At 28.3% G+C, this 17,860-nt stretch overlaps 1 protein-coding gene across 2 annotated transcripts; it reads right to left on the bottom strand.

Annotated features, from left to right (window-relative positions):
* Positions 1 to 10,344: 10,344 nt before the first annotated feature.
* LOC124917401 (dehydrodolichyl diphosphate synthase complex subunit NUS1-like) lies at positions 10,345 to 17,392 on the bottom strand. Of its 2 annotated transcripts, none has more exons than XM_047457848.1 (8): positions 17,241 to 17,392; positions 12,923 to 12,992; positions 11,658 to 11,928; positions 11,287 to 11,348; positions 11,016 to 11,202; positions 10,815 to 10,911; positions 10,642 to 10,724; positions 10,345 to 10,558 (listed from the first exon to the last, which is right to left on the bottom strand). In XM_047457848.1, exons 2-8 carry the CDS (start codon positions 12,983 to 12,985, stop codon positions 10,551 to 10,553), a joined length of 771 nt encoding a protein of 256 aa, XP_047313804.1. In that variant the 5' UTR covers positions 12,986 to 12,992; positions 17,241 to 17,392; the 3' UTR covers positions 10,345 to 10,550. The 2 variants fall into 2 exon arrangements, with proteins under 2 accessions (XP_047313804.1, XP_047313805.1); XM_047457849.1 differs by lacking the exon at positions 17,241 to 17,392 and adding an exon at positions 13,196 to 13,214.
* Positions 17,393 to 17,860: the final 468 nt, after the last annotated feature.

The following is a 17,860-nucleotide window of genomic DNA, read 5'->3' as shown; positions in this document are numbered from 1 at the left end:
TGTTGACTCCATCATTTTTATCATCACTGTTTCTCTTCGGTGCTTTGTAGTTCCTCTTCAAGTGACCATGATTACCACAATTCCAGCAATCAAATGTCCTCCCAGACTTGGACTGACTTCTCTTATTCCTCGATATAGATTTGCTCTTACCTCGATTGAAATTTCTATCATTACCTCTACCCCTGTTTTCAACATTTAGAGTAGTTGCTTTGAACGTTTCACCGTAATCAATTTTACGAACGTCTTCAGCAAGAATATGATCTCTAACTTTAATAAATTTTAATTTAGAATTTCCAATAGAGTTACTAATTGCTTCCCTCATAGGTTCCCAGCTATTTGCTAAACTAACAAAATTAAGGCACTAACTTCATCCCCAAAATCAATCTCAATATATAGTAGTTGATTCATAATTGTATTAAATTTGTTCAAATGAGTATGACAGAAGTATCATCAATCATTCTTAAATTGAAGATTCTTTTTATTAAATGTACATTGTTGTTAGCAGATGATTTCTCATACATATTAGAGAGAGTTTTCATTAGACACATAGTGGTCTTCTCCTTTGCTACGTTCTGAGCAACAGTTTTGGCTAGCGTCAATCGGACAACTCCTAAAACCTGTCTATTAAGGAGTTTCCATTTATCTTCATCCATCTTCTCTAGTTTTTCACTCAAATAAATATGAAATTTCTTTCCATAGAGATATTCCTCAATTTGCATCCTCCAAAGTACACAATTTGTTCCATCAAATCTTCCAATCCCGTGTCATATACTGTTATCGCTTGTCATCATTTCCAATGCTCCGATTTAGCCTAGCATCTCTAATACCAATTGTTAGGATTTTGATCCCCCAAATATGACCTATTTAAAATGATTTGTAAAAACGAAAGAAAAGAAGACACAAATTTATAATGGTTCACTCAAATGAGCTACGTCCATTTCAGTCGCCACCAGATTTCACTATGAAGAAGAAGAAAGAATACATAGTTTTTGCCTATAAATAACATATTTATAGGGTAAACATTCAGGTAATAAAATATAAATAACTCTTGGTCAGGCCCAAACCCAAATCCAAATACAAACCCAATAAACTTTAATTAACTTTTGTAGAGTTTATTATAAGTGTAGGCTTCATAACTCAACACATCGAGTGTGTATAACTTCAAATTTTTATAGGCATTGATAGGAATAAATCTACACAACTGATTATCATAAAGAAAAACTAAATATTGTTAAATTGAACCATCTATCATATTAGAATTAAGGTAGTGTCAAAGACAGAAGTCGTCTAAGATTTCTATTACTTGGAATAAATTTGAACATTTTATCATTAATGTATATATGTGACATACAAAAGGTTAATATTGTACTGGCACTGAAATCCCCTCTTCTAACCTAGTGACAACAAGAGCTGAATATCATCAGCCTCCTTGAGAGGTCCTGGGTTCGAGCCCGTCAGGTGACAAATTTTGCGCCTAATTAAATGGTTAAATGTGTTTGTGGGTTATGTATTTAACCCTTGTGGCCACATTTTTTTGTATTGGCACTGAAGACTCATGATTTGAGCATATATATATAGGAAATTGTTCTTTCATTTAATTAATTTTATTTTTTATTATTTATAAATTATAAAATTTAAATACACAAATTCTATCTTTTTTAGTAAGTAATTATTATTAAAATAATTATGGATATTTAGATTCTTATTAAAAAAATGATAATATATATTATCAATTAAATAGATAATAAAGACATTTTTAAATTAAGAAAAAAAAATGATTGGATTTTGTTTGTCTATTTGAGAATTAAAAAGATTAACTTTTTAATAAATTTAGAATTAGTAAAGAGAAATTTAAGTTCTCATGTATTGGTCTATAAGATTTTTTTTTTAAAAAAATAGTTAAGTAAATCTTAAAATTTTAGTTATTTATTTTATTCATATATAAGTTGTAATATATTAAGGAAGTCCCTTTATTTTGTTTAATTAACGTGGGATATTACAAATTTTAAATTCAAAAAATTAAGATTTAGCATACGGTGTAATTTTATTGTTTATAATAAAATAAATTACATATTTTTTTGATAAATTATATATTATTAAATAGGGTTATATGTAATAATATGATATTTAAAATCAAATTAATTATATTATTGTTCATCATTTGGATTGTATTGATTGATATTAATAATCACTAAAGTGACAATTATTGTTGAAACTAATTCAACAAAATTTTGAATGATAGTATTGTGTAATTCATGTGATTATATAATTTTACCCAAAGGTTGATAATGAATTAACATAGTTACATAAATATTTGTGATAGTAACATGTAGTAATTATAAAAACTTATTTATACGAATAATTAATCAATACAAAGATAGATTTATTATTTGATATGTCTTATTATTAATGTTTGATCATTACAATAAAACATTATTAACAATTAATATTAATGTTGCATTAGGTATTTTGAGATGAGATAAATCATTATTTGAATTTAGTTGTTACTTTATTGTATATTCTAAGTGATTAAGGGATATAATTTTTTATAATGTCAAGTTAAAGATAATTATTTTTAGACGAGACTACAATAATTTTTAAGATATTGAGTTTGATGGGAGAAATGATTTTGTCTTTGAAGATGATTAAGATCAATATTTTCTATTGAGGAAGATTTGATTCATATCTCAAATGTTTTTTTTTACATTCATAAGAATTTTATTCATATTGAAGATAAAGTGCAAAAATCAAGAGTAACAATACATTGTTGATCAAATTCATTAAGTACAAACTCATCAACCTCAAAATCAAATGTCTTTGCGATAATAAAATTTAATCGAATGACTGTTTAAAGACAACTTATGTCACTCGTTACATATTTTGATATGGAGCTTCACCGAAATAGATATTAAGGAGTTTCTCAATGAAGAAATTGAAAAAAGACAATTTGGTGCAACGAGAAAACTTCGTGTCGAGAAACCAAATTAATATGGTTTGTAAATTAAAAAAATCATCTATAGACTTAAAAAAAACGTATCGTCAGTGGTATCATAAATTTCACAAAATAATTCTCTCTTTTGGTTTGAGATGAATTTAATCGATTATTTATGTATCAAAAGTTCAATGGGAGTAAACACACATTTATGGTTTTATATGTGGACGGAATTTTGTTTGCCACAAATTATGCTTGACATTAAGTAGTCAAATAGTTATGAGATATTTGAAAAGAACTCAGAATTATAGGCTCACATATATGAGGTCGGGTAGTCTTGAGATCATTGGGTATTTTGACTCCGATCTTACGGGATGCCAAAATAATATGAAATTTACTTCGGTTTATATTTTTCGAAGTTGGTTTAGTTGTTTCTTGAAGAAATTAAACAAATACTTATGACTTCATTCACTATTACAACAGAATTTGTGACATGCTACTAGACATCAAATTATGTGATATTAACATCAAGTTTCTTTTTATAAAAGAAATGATACGAAGTGGATAAATTTCTATAAAATATTTATGTACAAACTCTATGGTTATGAACCCTTTGACAATGAGTTTATCACTTAATGTCTTTCATGAGAATATTGCTTGTATGAGTGTTGTAGAGATCAACGATCTAACTTCAGTGGGAGTAGATTGGCGTTGTCTTTCAACTTAGTTATTTTATAGATCACTACTAGAAAAAACACTATTAGAAACATCACAAGCCGTCGTAAAAAGTCATATTACCGACGTTAATACTTATTAGCGTCGGCGAACAAAGTTGTCAACCGTTGACACTAAATAATTTGTCGTTAAAAGATTATGATCTTTAACCACGACGTTAGTGAAGGAGAGCCAATGTTGATAATTCCATTATTAATGTCGACGTTAGGTTAGGATAGCCAACGTTGATAAGGATTCATATTAACGTCGGCGTTAGATAGAGAGTCGACGTTGATAAGAATTAATGTTAACGTCGGCTCTCCTTAATGCTGACACTAATAATCGATTATTATCAACGTCGGCTCTCCCTTAATGTCGACGCTGATAATAGTTGCTCTTGGGTTGTTTGAACTATTATGGTTATCTTATTAACATTGACATATCAACGTCGGTACTCTCCTAACGACGATGTTGATAATGCTTGCTCTCGAGTTTTGGCATTATTTTGAATTTTATAAAACATGTTTCAATATTGTTGTATTAGGCTTCTTTAACAAAAAAAAATACCATTCATAAATGAAAATCAAATCCAAGTTTCAACAAAAATCTCAAATTGTAATACAAAAATCTTAAATTGTATGTCAATACTGATCGAGGGAGGAGGGGGCATCATAGACAAAAGCGCCTCAATCTGCACCTGTAGAGCATCCTGTCGTGCGTCCTAATGTGATATCCTCTACGAATTAGCATCATGCCGTGCGCGCATCTGCTCCATCTCCTTTCGTAGGTTTATATTCTCCTCCATCAGCGTTTGTTGTGACACACGTGAGTTAATGCTCGAGGAAGAACTTCCCCGTTAATTGGGTATAAAGTGAGTTGGACGTATTCCCGGTCCCATCCCGGACACCCTCTCGTGTCCCTATCGTCCCAAAGTAGCCTGATACACCTCAAGCGATGATAGATCAGGGTTTGCTTTTAGACGCTTGTGCATCAATGTCTACAATCATTACAGTATTAATGTTAGTAATTTTAAATTTATGCATGCAAACTAAAAATATAGAAAGGATAACAACTTACGACGACCTACTGAATTTTCGGTGAACGCACGGGAGTCGGATCATCGACGGTCGCTCTCCTAGTATGCATTTTTGGAAAAAGTCTACTTTAATAGGGGTGTCCCATATTCCTCTCATGTACAAATAAAATACATATCATTTGTTAGATATTATGAAAATTTAATACTCTTACTAAACTTACCATATGTCGCTCTAGTTGCAAAAATGGTTTACTACCGGTGTGGTGGGGGTATACCAATTTCGATATGTTGTCGGCGTTGGTCTTACTTTTTTTCTGCAATTATAAGATAGAAGTTATTAGTTAATAGTCGAAAAAAATATATAATGAAATATAAATGACTACGTACTGTACCTTAAATTCATGTGTGATGTAGTGATGGTCAAGTAGATAATTCTAATCTTCGGAAAATAATTCTCGAGGAGGGTTTATTCTGATTCTATCCTTGTCCTCAATATATGGGTCGATGTAATCCCTCTTGTTCGCATATGTTCACCTATCACATGCTTTCTTTGCTTGTGGCATCACATTATCTCTATAGGAGTCAATGGGAATGGTTGTTGAAGACTCGAAAGGATCCTAAACATATTTTAGGAATGTGAATGTTTTAAATTATAAGATAACACGTTAAAAAATATCAAACTCGCGGAGAGGGACTGCCATATATGGTTTAATTTAGATTGGGACAGATCAGATCAATTTTTGAGATGATGTGGCACCACCTCGGGTTTTCGGACAATGCTGCCAATATGGTGAGACTAATAGCATGCATTATCGCATATAGACTTTTCATCAAAGTCCCTGAACTCTAACCTCATCTTCTCCCCGGTTGTCATTTTCGCAAGAATCGTGTTTTTGTTCTTCCCTCGTCCCCTCCTCGATGAAGACCTTGCAAAATAAAATTAAAATGACATTTTTTAAAAATTTATATAATCATTTAAATATCACGTATAAGTTATTATTAACTACATGTAGTCTTGGGAATGCGAGGGGAATCTTGATAATCCCATCTCTCAATATAAACCTAAATCTATCAATAAATCAAACCTAAACCAAACAACATAAATCAACCAACTTAAATAAAACAAAATCAAACAATTTATCAAATAGATCAAAGATTCAAACCTAATTCAAGAATATCAACATCGTACAAACAAATTAAATACATAATCTAAACAACATAGCCAGAATCAGAAATTTTCATCATAACCCAACAACTATTCATCCACTCAAACATATGAGTGAATAATTTATCTAAATGAAAACAATAAAATACAAAATAGATGTAAACCCATATGAAATTATCAAGAACGGGTGAGAAGAATAAGAGAGATACCTGGAGCGAAACGAAGGGATGAAGAGCGGCGGAGAAGAAAGAAGAAAAAAAAGAGGGTCGGGGTTGAAGTATTAATATAATAATCAACGTCGGCATTATTGTGCGTCGACATTAATATTCATTAAATGAATATTAAAGTCGGCGTTCCCTATGGTCGACGTTAAGATATTAACGTCGGTGTCCCCTAAAGTTAACGTTGATACTACTTTTTGGAAAACGTTTCGAATTCGGCAGAAACTCAAATATATCAATGTCAGTTTTATCATAAGTCCAACGTTAATATCTTATTTTTATTAGTGTCGGCGTCCCCTAAAGCCGACACTAATGTTCCTTTCCGAAAAAACTTACAATTTGGAAGAAACTCAAACATATCAACGTCGGTTTTATCATAAGGTCGACATTAATATCTTGTTTTTATTAGTGTCGACGTCCCCTAAAGCCGACACTGATTCTCCTTTCCAAAAAAACTTATAATTTGGTAGAAACTCAAACATATCAACATCGGTTTTATCATAAGGCCGACGTGAATATCTTATTTTTATTAGCGTCGGCATCCCCTAAAGCTGACATTGATACTCCTTTCTGAAAAAACATACAATTTGGCAGAAACTCAAACATATCAACATCAGTTTTATCATAAGGTCGACGTTAATAATATATATATATATAGTCTAATGAAAAGTTAATAAAAATAGAATTGATTTATCGTTTTTAAATATTGAAATTTGTGAAATATTGAACTTACAATTCGGCAGAAACTCAAGCATATCAACATCGGTTTATCATAAAATCAATTATTTGTTGAATATTATATATATTTCAAATTTAAAATATAAGAGTTTTGTTGAATATTATAGATACTTCAAATTTAAAATAGAAGAGTTTTGTTTAATATTTCAAGATCAAATATTATTAGTACACCTCACAATCCTCAATTATTTATTTAAGAATTATAATTAAACATTTGATGGACGACTTGAATAGACAATCAGGCTCATCTGAGATATCTTCATTTTCAATTTATTTTAAAAATTGAAGATGGAGATACCTTAGATGAGATTTATGATCATTAAAAAATTTCCTTAAGGAGAAGCGAGAGAGGAGCGTGCTAAGTGACTACATGAATTGGTTTCTTCTATTGATCTTCAGCCAATGTGCTTAACCAATAAACATTCGGGGTCTTTTGAGAAATCTTCAATTTCCTTTTAAAAAAAATTGAAGATAAATATCTCAGTAGAGATTGAGAAAATCCCGATTCGATATTGGTTAGAAGGAAATCAGTAGTTTTTGGCAATCTCTAACTTCTTAAGGAATAAACGAGAGAGGAATGTGTTATTTCTTAAGAATAGATTGATGATCATTGAGAAAAAATTTAAGGAGAAGTGTTTCAAACCAATAGTTTTTTTCCAACCAATACACAATAGATCTTCTGAGAAATCTTCAATTTCTTTTTAACCAATTGAAGATGGAGATATCTCTGACGAGATTGAGAATAGCCTGATTGGATATTGGTTGGAAGAAAATCATTAGTTTAAGAGAATCTCAAATTCCTTAAGGAGAAGTGAGAGGGGAGCGTGCTATTTATAGGCCTTGAAAATTATTTGGCAAAAAATATCAGCGACGACATTTGTCGGTGGGTCATTGATAGTATGAATATTGATTATTAGCCACGACGATAGCATAATATCGTGGCTAATAATCTATAATATTATCCACGGCATTATACTATCGTCGTCCCTAATAGTTTTAGAATATCAATCACGCTGATAACATATTGTTGTGGCTAATAATTTTTTTAAGATGGCGAGAAAGGGCAAGAAAGACAGAATATTAGTCACGGCGTTCATAACGAAAATTATAGCTGATAATAATGGCTGGAGAGTGACAGAAAAACCAGAATATTAGTCATGGGGCCGACAACGAAAGTCGTGGTTGATATTTTTTATCAACGTCGGCGTTACATTGTCGACACTAATAATTTTTATTAACTACCACGTAATAGTCATCGACACTAATAGTTTTTATTAATCACGGCATTAGTTCGTTGCCACTAATGTTCGTCGTTAAAAACCCTATTTATAGTATTGGATATTTATGAAGTTTTTATTCTAATTAGAAATTAAGTATTATCCGTTCATTGCACTTTGTATGATTATGTTTAAAGTATGGTCTCACTAAAATCAAGTAGAAACAGTTGAAAATTGACATGAAAATATCACCTTGTGTAGAATTTTCATTCCTCACATTAATGATATGATTTGTCAATTAATTATATTGATTTATGTGATCACTATTGGGTCTAGTTGTACTTAAATACAACGACGAACTCTTTGGTCCTATATTAATATAATTAATTGATAAAATTGTTACAACATATGATTGAGATGACACAAAATTTTTGGTGAATTATTGTTGACACATTTATTATTTGTACATACGTGACTCAATGAGAAATTGTTGAAATTTGAGGTCACTAGTATAATAAATAATTGTGCAATTGTCATCTTTAATATAAGTCAAAATAATGTGATATAATGTGAAATTAAGTTTATATCTTATGGGTGTATTTGTAATAAATATAAAGTGAGGATACCTTAAGTGATATTTCTAATTTTATGAAGGGCTAAATTAGAATTATTAAAACCAAAATAACTAATATGTTAGTTATTTTGTAACGGTGTGGTTCCCTTACTCAATATCATATATCCACGTTAATAGAGAGAAACTAATTTCACGTACTCATTAAATTGGAAGAACTATTTAAGAAAAGTCTAAGGAAATAGAAAATTAAAGTTCATTTCTATTTTTATTATATAGAATTAAGAGAGGATTAGAAGATGAATTGAGATACGCTTATGCGGCATTCAAATTTAATTTATCGTAATTTAAATTGTGATATAATTCAAATAATTTGTCTTCTTTCTTTCCCTAGGACATGTTATTAAAATGATATAGTTGGTTAAATAACACAATACTCCATTTAAAAAAAAAAAAAACTCTCAAACCAAACAAAACCGAATAGACTTTCATATGTATGAAGATTTACAAACAGGTAATTAAAGAAATTAATAAGATTCAATAAATATCCCAATCTTTATAATTCTTCATAATCTTTTCACTGACATTCAAGATGAAAATCTTTCAAATTCAACTTTGTTTCTAAAATCAGTAAATTGTCCATAATTCTCAAGGATTTGGTGAAGAGGTCTGTTTTCTATGATTTTGAACTAATACGTCTTGGAACTAAGAAACCTCGATTAAATTAGTTTCTAACAATATGCAAATCAATATAAAAATACACAAGTTTATTATCACCCCATAATGAAATTGGTAACTTATGTGAAATATATCCTCAAATCTTTAAACAAAAATGATAGTCATCATAATTCACTAATAGTGTCTATCATGTTTCTATATTCAGCTTCATATATTATTTAAGGAATTGAAATTTGTTTCAATATGTAACAATGTCTAAAGAATATTTTCTTTAATTAACATAAATGCCTCTTTCATTTCTAGCTATTTCCAATCCAAGAAAATAACTTAGTTAAAGAAAATCTTCAATTGCTCAATTATTTCCAATCTGTTTTCACTTATGTGAACATCATCTACATAATTAAGAATAACAATAGTATCAATCCCATCATATAGATTTTTATTTTAAAGTCTGCAAACTTGTTGTTAGTGATGCATTTACATCTACCACCTATAGTTTTTTCCCTTTAGGAAGATCTTTCTAAAAGGAATTTCAGTACATTTAACATCTTTCTCCTCAGAAGTCTGAGAATTACTAAATGGAAGTTTTTCATCAATGAATACAACATCCTATAAACAGGATTTTGTTTATTTCTAATTCATATATAAAATATCCCTTTTGATCACTTGGATATCCAAGGAACACATTTTTCAAAAGCTGCCAATCTAGCTACAATTTAAAGAATCTCCCATCTCATCTCATTACAACCATATTAATTTTGTAAAACAATAGTAACTATGTGTTTCTCAAACTTTTGATAAGTTACCGTAGAAAAATAAACTACAAACACCATGAACAAACCATGTCTCAAATTCAAAATTTACAGTGTTCTTGTCATGTTCTCATTTATAGTCTCATTCTCCCCTGGTTAGAACTCTAGAAGCAACCCCAGTTAGGACTTTAGAAGTGAAGCAAACCAAATCAGCACCCAATCTCCAAAAGTACCCAATTAAGGTATTTATAACCAATTAGACTCTTATAAATAGTTATATTTCCTTTGAAGTGAGATATCGCAAAATAAAAAGAGCCAACACTTATAAATACAACACTGAAATATTATTATATTGTAATTCAAAGTGTTTGTTCAGTGCTCACAGTGCAACATAATATACCATACATAGAACAAACAGAGAATGCAAGAAACTGTATTATTATTAGATTGCAAATGAACCTTCACTTAATAGACTACTAATATTTACTAAGACCCTTTAGTTCTTCACTGTTCCCTCCATTTTCATTCATTTACCTGCAAAATGAATCCGCATTCTCAATCAAATAACAGAAAAATGAATGTATTTCAAAATTGACATGAAAACAAACTCAGCTCACCATAGTTTTGGTTAACCATGGTGAATTTCCGCACCACCTTCAATAGTGACCCATATTTGAGAGATTTCAATGATCCCATGTGACTGTAAACCAGACAAAAACCCGTATAAGAAAAAAACCAAATTGAGAACAGTTAAAAACATATTTTAATTTGGAATGAAATTAATACTTACGCCATCTCAGTATACCGAATCCTCCATGCTGGGTAACCCAAATGACATCTGGTAGGCCCGTAAATCAACATAAGGTTGGGATCAGCACCTCCAGAACCTGAAAAATATAAGTTGGAAAAGAACAGTTCATCATAACAACAAAAAAAAGGAGTAACTTTGGGATGGTCTATTTGGCTGGGAATTGGGATCAGGATCAACAACCTATTGTTTCCAGTGCCTCTGCAATGTCTTCTTCAGTAAATGTTTGTTTCAATGGATTCCCACCCAAATAGTATTTCTTAAATAAAATGCCAGCAGATTTTGCCATGGCTTCCTTTCCATCCGATAAACAAGCAAAATCCAAACATACATTCTTTTGGTTGAGAAACGGCACATTCTTACTGTCATCCTGCGAGATATAAATCCAAAAGTCTTGTGAACAATGAATCAAAAGAAAAGATTAATGATACAAAAGAACAGGTTTTCTTCATACCTCGGATGATTTCGTTAGCTGCAAGCTCTCAGTGATAGTTTGCTTGTTTTTCTTCAACACTCCTGTAAAAGGATGACCCGAGTCCAAAAGAGAAAGGCAAACCATTCACGGCTAATAATGGAATTGTTTTGGTATAAAATAATAATGTTGCTCTTGATCCAGAAAAATCTAAATTTATTATGTTTGTCAAAAGTCACAATCTTCTATAAACCAATCAGATGATATACACAACATAATCTCATCATGATATAAAAAAAATCTTTATACTAAGCCAAATAAAAGATCACTTTCTATTTTTAACTAACGCGATTTTTTAATGAAATCATGACTGTGACAAAATACTAATCTCCGAATAGGCTCAAATGTCTTACCCTTGGGATCGTACAGGCAAATATTTTTCACACCGAGACTGGTTACCCATTTCAGAAGCTTAATTACGCTCGATATATCAGAAGCTTCTTCACTGTCCACGACAATAGCCAAGTGACGAAGATTTGCGACATTGAAGATCTTGTATTTCCTCAATATACCAAAAGAAATGAGGTAGCTTTCAAAAGCCATGACTATATTAATTGAAAACATCCAAAGGCTGACAAGAAAATGTAATAAGTGCCATAGAAGCACAACCACAAGATTGCCCATCTGAAAATTTCAAAAAGAAAAAAAAGGCAAAATGTATGAGAGAATGTTGGAACAAGTTCTAGGTGTTGAAAACAGACACTCATTAACCAAATATAGTAACATTATAGATGATTCTTCTTGCAATCATGGTTTTTCATCGAACACATCTACGATGATGGGGATGGAACTAAGCAAAAAGAGAGAAAAAAAATGCACATTAAAACTAGAACCGTAAACCAAATCACTGTCAAACTTATTAAAACATTAGCATATATAGGAAAAACAAAAACATACAAACTCATTTCAAGGCATAATATATGTCAAAAAATAATTTATGTAAACAAATTTCAAAGACATAATAGATGACAAGGTATATTAGATATTAACCAATTTTAACACAATATATGTTAATGCATAATAGATGTCAACCAATTTCCAAGACTTAGTAGATGCCTAAGACAAATAAATGACAACCAATTTTGAGACATAATCTATGTCAATCATAATTGATGTAGACCAATTCCAAGACATAAGCATAATAGACACTATCAAATTTTGAGACACAATAGATGCCAACCAGTTTTGAATCATAATATATTAGTATCATCTATTATGTTTTCAAATTGGTTGACACTTATTAAGCATTGACATCAATTATGTCTTGAACTAGATGCAATCCAATTTCGAGACATAATGAATGTTTACATTATAGATGCTAACCCATTTGGAAACATAATAAGTTATTGTCTATTATGCCTTGAAATAGGTTCATATCTGTCATTTTGCAAGAAACAGACTATGGAATTAATAGTTTTTCATCTTGAACTTAAGATAAACATGGAGTATAGTATGTAAATACAAATTCAACTAATAAAGAATTCATAACTCTGAAATTTGATGAAAAAAGAAATTTGCTCACATTTTGCTATAGAATAACGCATTGACAACAATGATCATCAAAACAAACTAAAAATATCCAAATAGAAAGAAAGGAAGTGAGGGAGAAGCAACTTACTTGAGCAGCCCACAAATAAACAATCTTTCTCATTTGTTTTTGAGCCTCCATTGTTGTAGTCATTGAAAATCTGGATGAACAAAAATGTTTAAATCTCCATTAGATTGAAGCAAGAGTATAATATTACTGATTTAAATACAAAAAGAAGAGAATAAATTCAATAAGAACACATAAATAGTCGAGCATAAGGAAATTTGTTCTTCATAGATGAAATTGGTCGTGTTCAAAGATGAGTTAACTCTGTAAAATCAGTAACATTGGACAGATTCTTACCTCCTTTACTCTTCACCGTTCATAAAGCTGATTTTTTTGAAAAAACAAAAATGGGTATTTATATGTTGTTCTTCGTCAATGGATTCCAATGTGAAGGAGAGAACGGATTGCTACAGTGGAAGAGAACAGAAAGAGAAAGACCATAATAATTAGGGTGAAGAGGGAAATCCTCGTGGGCCAGCTGTCAAGCCTATAGTCATGATTATTTTATTCTACATATTTAACTTTTGCTTATTCAAATAAACACTTTTTAAGGACTTGTTAGGGAATTTTTTTTTTTTTAGGAACTTTTTCTAAAAACTTTTGTTTATAAAAAGTTTTAAAAAATTAATTTTTTTTCTAAAGTATTAAAATATTTTTATACTGTAATTATCATTTTTTTAAGTTAATAAAGGATAATTTTGATATTTAAATATATAAAATGAGTGATTAAATAGTTGAAATGATTTTTCAATTTTAGGCCTTGTTTTGATGAGAGTTATTTAAAAAAATATTGATAGAAAAAATAATGATGATTGATGATTTGATAAGGTAATGATTATTTTTTATAAAAAAAAAACTTAACTTGGATTGTTTTTTTTTTTAAATTTAGAGGGGAAAAATTAATGATTGTTAATGATTTTGAAGAGGTGCCGATTATTTTTAGTAAAAATATTTAAAAGGTATTAATATATATAAATAAAATAAATAATAATAATTTAAAATATAAAATATTTTAGTATTTTTATTAATAAAATGAGTTATGTCATTGTTAGAAGTGACTATAGGAAAATTGATTTTATATGAATTCTTTAAAAAATCTAAAGAGAACAAAACCTTAGGGCTTGTTTGATTCAGCTTATTCTCATTTTATTGACACTAACTTATCAAGCTTATTCTTATATACGTTTGATATTATCTTAGCTTATTTAATCGATAAGTTTGGATAAGTTTGGGTAAGTTTGATTTAGATTATACGCTAAACTTATTTATTTTTAATATTATTTAATAATTAATATTATATATATAATGTTATATATATTTATTAATTTAATTCTAAATATTAATAAATTCTTTAAATTAAAAAATAGTATATATTTCAAAATAAATTATATTAATATATTAATTTTTATAATTTTTGGTTAATATATAATTTTAAATATTAATAAATGATTTAAATTAAAAAATAATATATTTTAAAATAAATTATATGAATAAAGAAAGTAATTTATTATTATTATATATTTTTTTACATTTTCACCCTCCCCTCTCAGACCCAATCTTTAAATTGTCAATTTATTTTAGAGATCTCTCACCTTCTTCGTAATATCATTCATTTCAATTGTAATCGATACTTTTAGATAATTAAGTCTAGTTTTAAAAAAGTTCTTATTATCATTCATATTCATTTCAATTGTAATTGATACTTTTAAATAATTAAGGCTAGTTTAATTTCTAAAACTATAATTATATATAAAAAAAAAATCAACGTGTATTTATATTTTATATTTTATTTAATTATTTTATATATTAAGATACATATATTATAAATAATAAATGAAAATATATTTAAATGTATGTTTTTATAATAATTTTATAAAAATATATAAAAATATTATAAATATATGTAATAGACGAGAGAAATTGAGTAAAATGATTGGAAATAGATTAAATAAATTAGAGAAAATAAATAAAATGATTAGAAATGAATGAAATAGATGAGAGAGAATGAATAAAAAAAATATTTAAAAATGATGAAAAAAACATTGAGATTATAATTTTAAACGCTATGGAGGAAGGAGATAGAGAGAAAATTAATTTTAAAAACAAAATTGTGTTTGGAATTTATTGCGTGAGCTTATTATGTAAAGTCACTGTAGCAACTTATTACGCAAAACGACCATAGACGGCTTATAAACGTCGAATCAAACGAGCCCTTAAAGGGTATTGATATATATAAATAAAATAAATAATAATAATTTAAAATATAAAGTATTTTAATATTTGATTAATGATTTAACTGATATAATAAATGGGAGGTGGGTGAAATGTTATTTAATTTTGTTTGAATTTTTTTAAAACTCAAACTTAACAAAGCTTATGATAAAATCCAAAAAAATTGAAAAAAAAAAAACAAATTTGGTGTTCCACCCTATACCACCTTTACAAAAATTGGTTAGTTTATAGGATAATAAGTTGAAGGTGGTGTAAGGTAGAGTACCAAATCTGTAATAATAGATATGAGGTGAAAAACAACACATGATAAAGTCCTAAGTCCTTGTTCGGTTTGATTATTTTAATAACTAAAACAAAATCAAACTTCATCTCATCCATCTCTCATCCATCATACCATCACATTACTCAATTTATTACTAAAATATTAAAATATTATGTATTTTTAAATTATTATTTTTTATTTTATTTTATATATCAATATATATTTTTTTTACTAAAAATAATTATTAACTCCTCAAAGTCATTAACAATCATTATTTTTTATTCCTCTATATTTTCAAATAATCTCAATCCTAACTAGCTCTAAATTTTGTATACACTATTGAATTTGATTTTTAGTTTTTTTTTTAATATAATCAAATATTATTTTATTTTTAACAAAAATATATTTATATTACATATTAATATCCTAAATATTTTATAAAAAATAATTAAATTTTTTAAAATCAAAACCAATATTTTATAAATAAGTTAAGATAAACCGAAATCTATAAATGAGAATGACTATCTGCTAAATCTGATATCCATATATACGTGAATGTGAATGATAAGTTTATGTATTTTAAATCAAGTTTAGAGTTAAATAGAGAATATAGGAAAGATGAAAATAACCCTCTCTAAGTATGGTCCGTATGGAGTTAAAAAGTTGACGAAATTCTTTCCCAATATACGAAACAATTTATATAATAAAAGCAAGGAGATAGACAATAAATTTGTTTGAAGGTAATTTAATATTTGTTTATCTTCATAATGTTGAACTAGCCTCCACATAATTGTTATTGTCTTCATCACCCTCAAACTTCGAGAATTTATAGGACCCGAAAAAATGAGAATGACAATGGAAAGATGTGGTGTATTTCGCTAATGAGGTTCGAGATCTCATTAGCGTTCCTACTTATAAATAATAAAAGCTGTTATTATCATTTTTCTAATGTTTTTTTTAAAATTATAAATACCTCAATTATATATATTCTTTCATCAATGTTATAATTTAAATTAATAATAAAAACACTTAATATAATAACTTAGAAGTAATATTTAAATATTTCTCTTAATAATTATTTTTGTAATGAAGAAGGATAAACTCAACGAAAAAATCAACGAAAGTAAATCTACGAATCCGACGTGGCTTGCCAGGTTGTCCTCACGTCCCGAAATTGCTTATTTCGGATCCCGAAACGCTCATTTCAAATCTCGAAACCGCTAATTTCGGGTCCCAAAACAGTAATTTCGAAAACAAAAAATTTCCGACATGGCCGTTTTGGGATATTTTGAAAATTTTCTCCGCTGATTTTTTCGTGTATATATATATTAACTTGTTATTTAGTTTTCAAACTAAATACACATATAATTATATTTGATTTTTAAACAAATTTTTAGATATAATTATATATTTTTTTTTCCAACAAACAAAATCCATATTGTAAGCAACTAGTGAACCTATAATTATACATTTCCGTATAAAACACTTTCCTATTTATTAGGCTTCAATCATAAAGTTAAATCTCAATTTTTAGTCACAACAATAATATAATTATATAAAAAAAATCATTTTAATTTATTATAATTAAAAATAATTGCTTTAATACAATAAATATATCTATCTAAAATAAAAATTAAATATTTTTCTTGAGATTATTAGGATTAATTTAAAGAGGGTTTGAGAGGGATATTGGGAAACAAAATTACGTTAACATCTATCGTAAAAAGGAAAAATATGAGAAGAATTGCGTAACATGTAATTAAACAGCTGCTAAGTCTCTATAATAAATAATAAGTTTTATTTAATGAATAAAATAAATAAATAATTAATATTGGAGTGTAAACCTACCAAGTCAAACTTTATCAGTTCGGAGCTGTCGCGGCGATGGCTTCAAAGGAGGGAGATTTCGGAGCGGCGGCAAGATAGAGAGAAATTTTTGCACTTATTTTTATTTTTATTTTGTTTTTTCAATTCCCCTGTTTTCTGTTTTTATGATTAAAGAGCCAGAGAAAATGTGTAAATTGTGTGACTGAGGGAGAGAGAACCATGGACCATGGATAGAGGTTGTGCGGCAGAAAGAAATTTAAAAATAACAATTTTTAATCATTAAAAATATTTTAATTAATTTTAAAAAAAAATATTTTTTTTGAATATGGTTTTATTAAAAATGAAAATCTACTATGATGATTCAATTCACCTTTTAGATTATTTTCATATGTTATTGATGTGATTACAGTTTTTAAAATCAAGCTATGTTTTAAAACAGTATTTATTTTAAATCCACATTTGAATTTGAGATGTTTAAATATTTTTAAATAAATATATTGACTATTATTAGTTAGTTGATTTTATACTCATATTTAGAATTAAAATGTGTTTTTAAATGGGTTTATAATTTTTTTTTTAAGAACGTGAGTTTTAATATTTATTATCAGAGCATTTTAAAAAGAGCTTAATCAAATTAAACC

The sequence above is a fragment of the Impatiens glandulifera genome, unplaced genomic scaffold (assembly GCF_907164915.1).
Source record: "Impatiens glandulifera unplaced genomic scaffold, dImpGla2.1, whole genome shotgun sequence".
Taxonomy (NCBI): Eukaryota; Viridiplantae; Streptophyta; class Magnoliopsida; order Ericales; family Balsaminaceae; genus Impatiens; species Impatiens glandulifera.
This window is presented reverse-complemented; position numbering and strand designations above follow the sequence as displayed.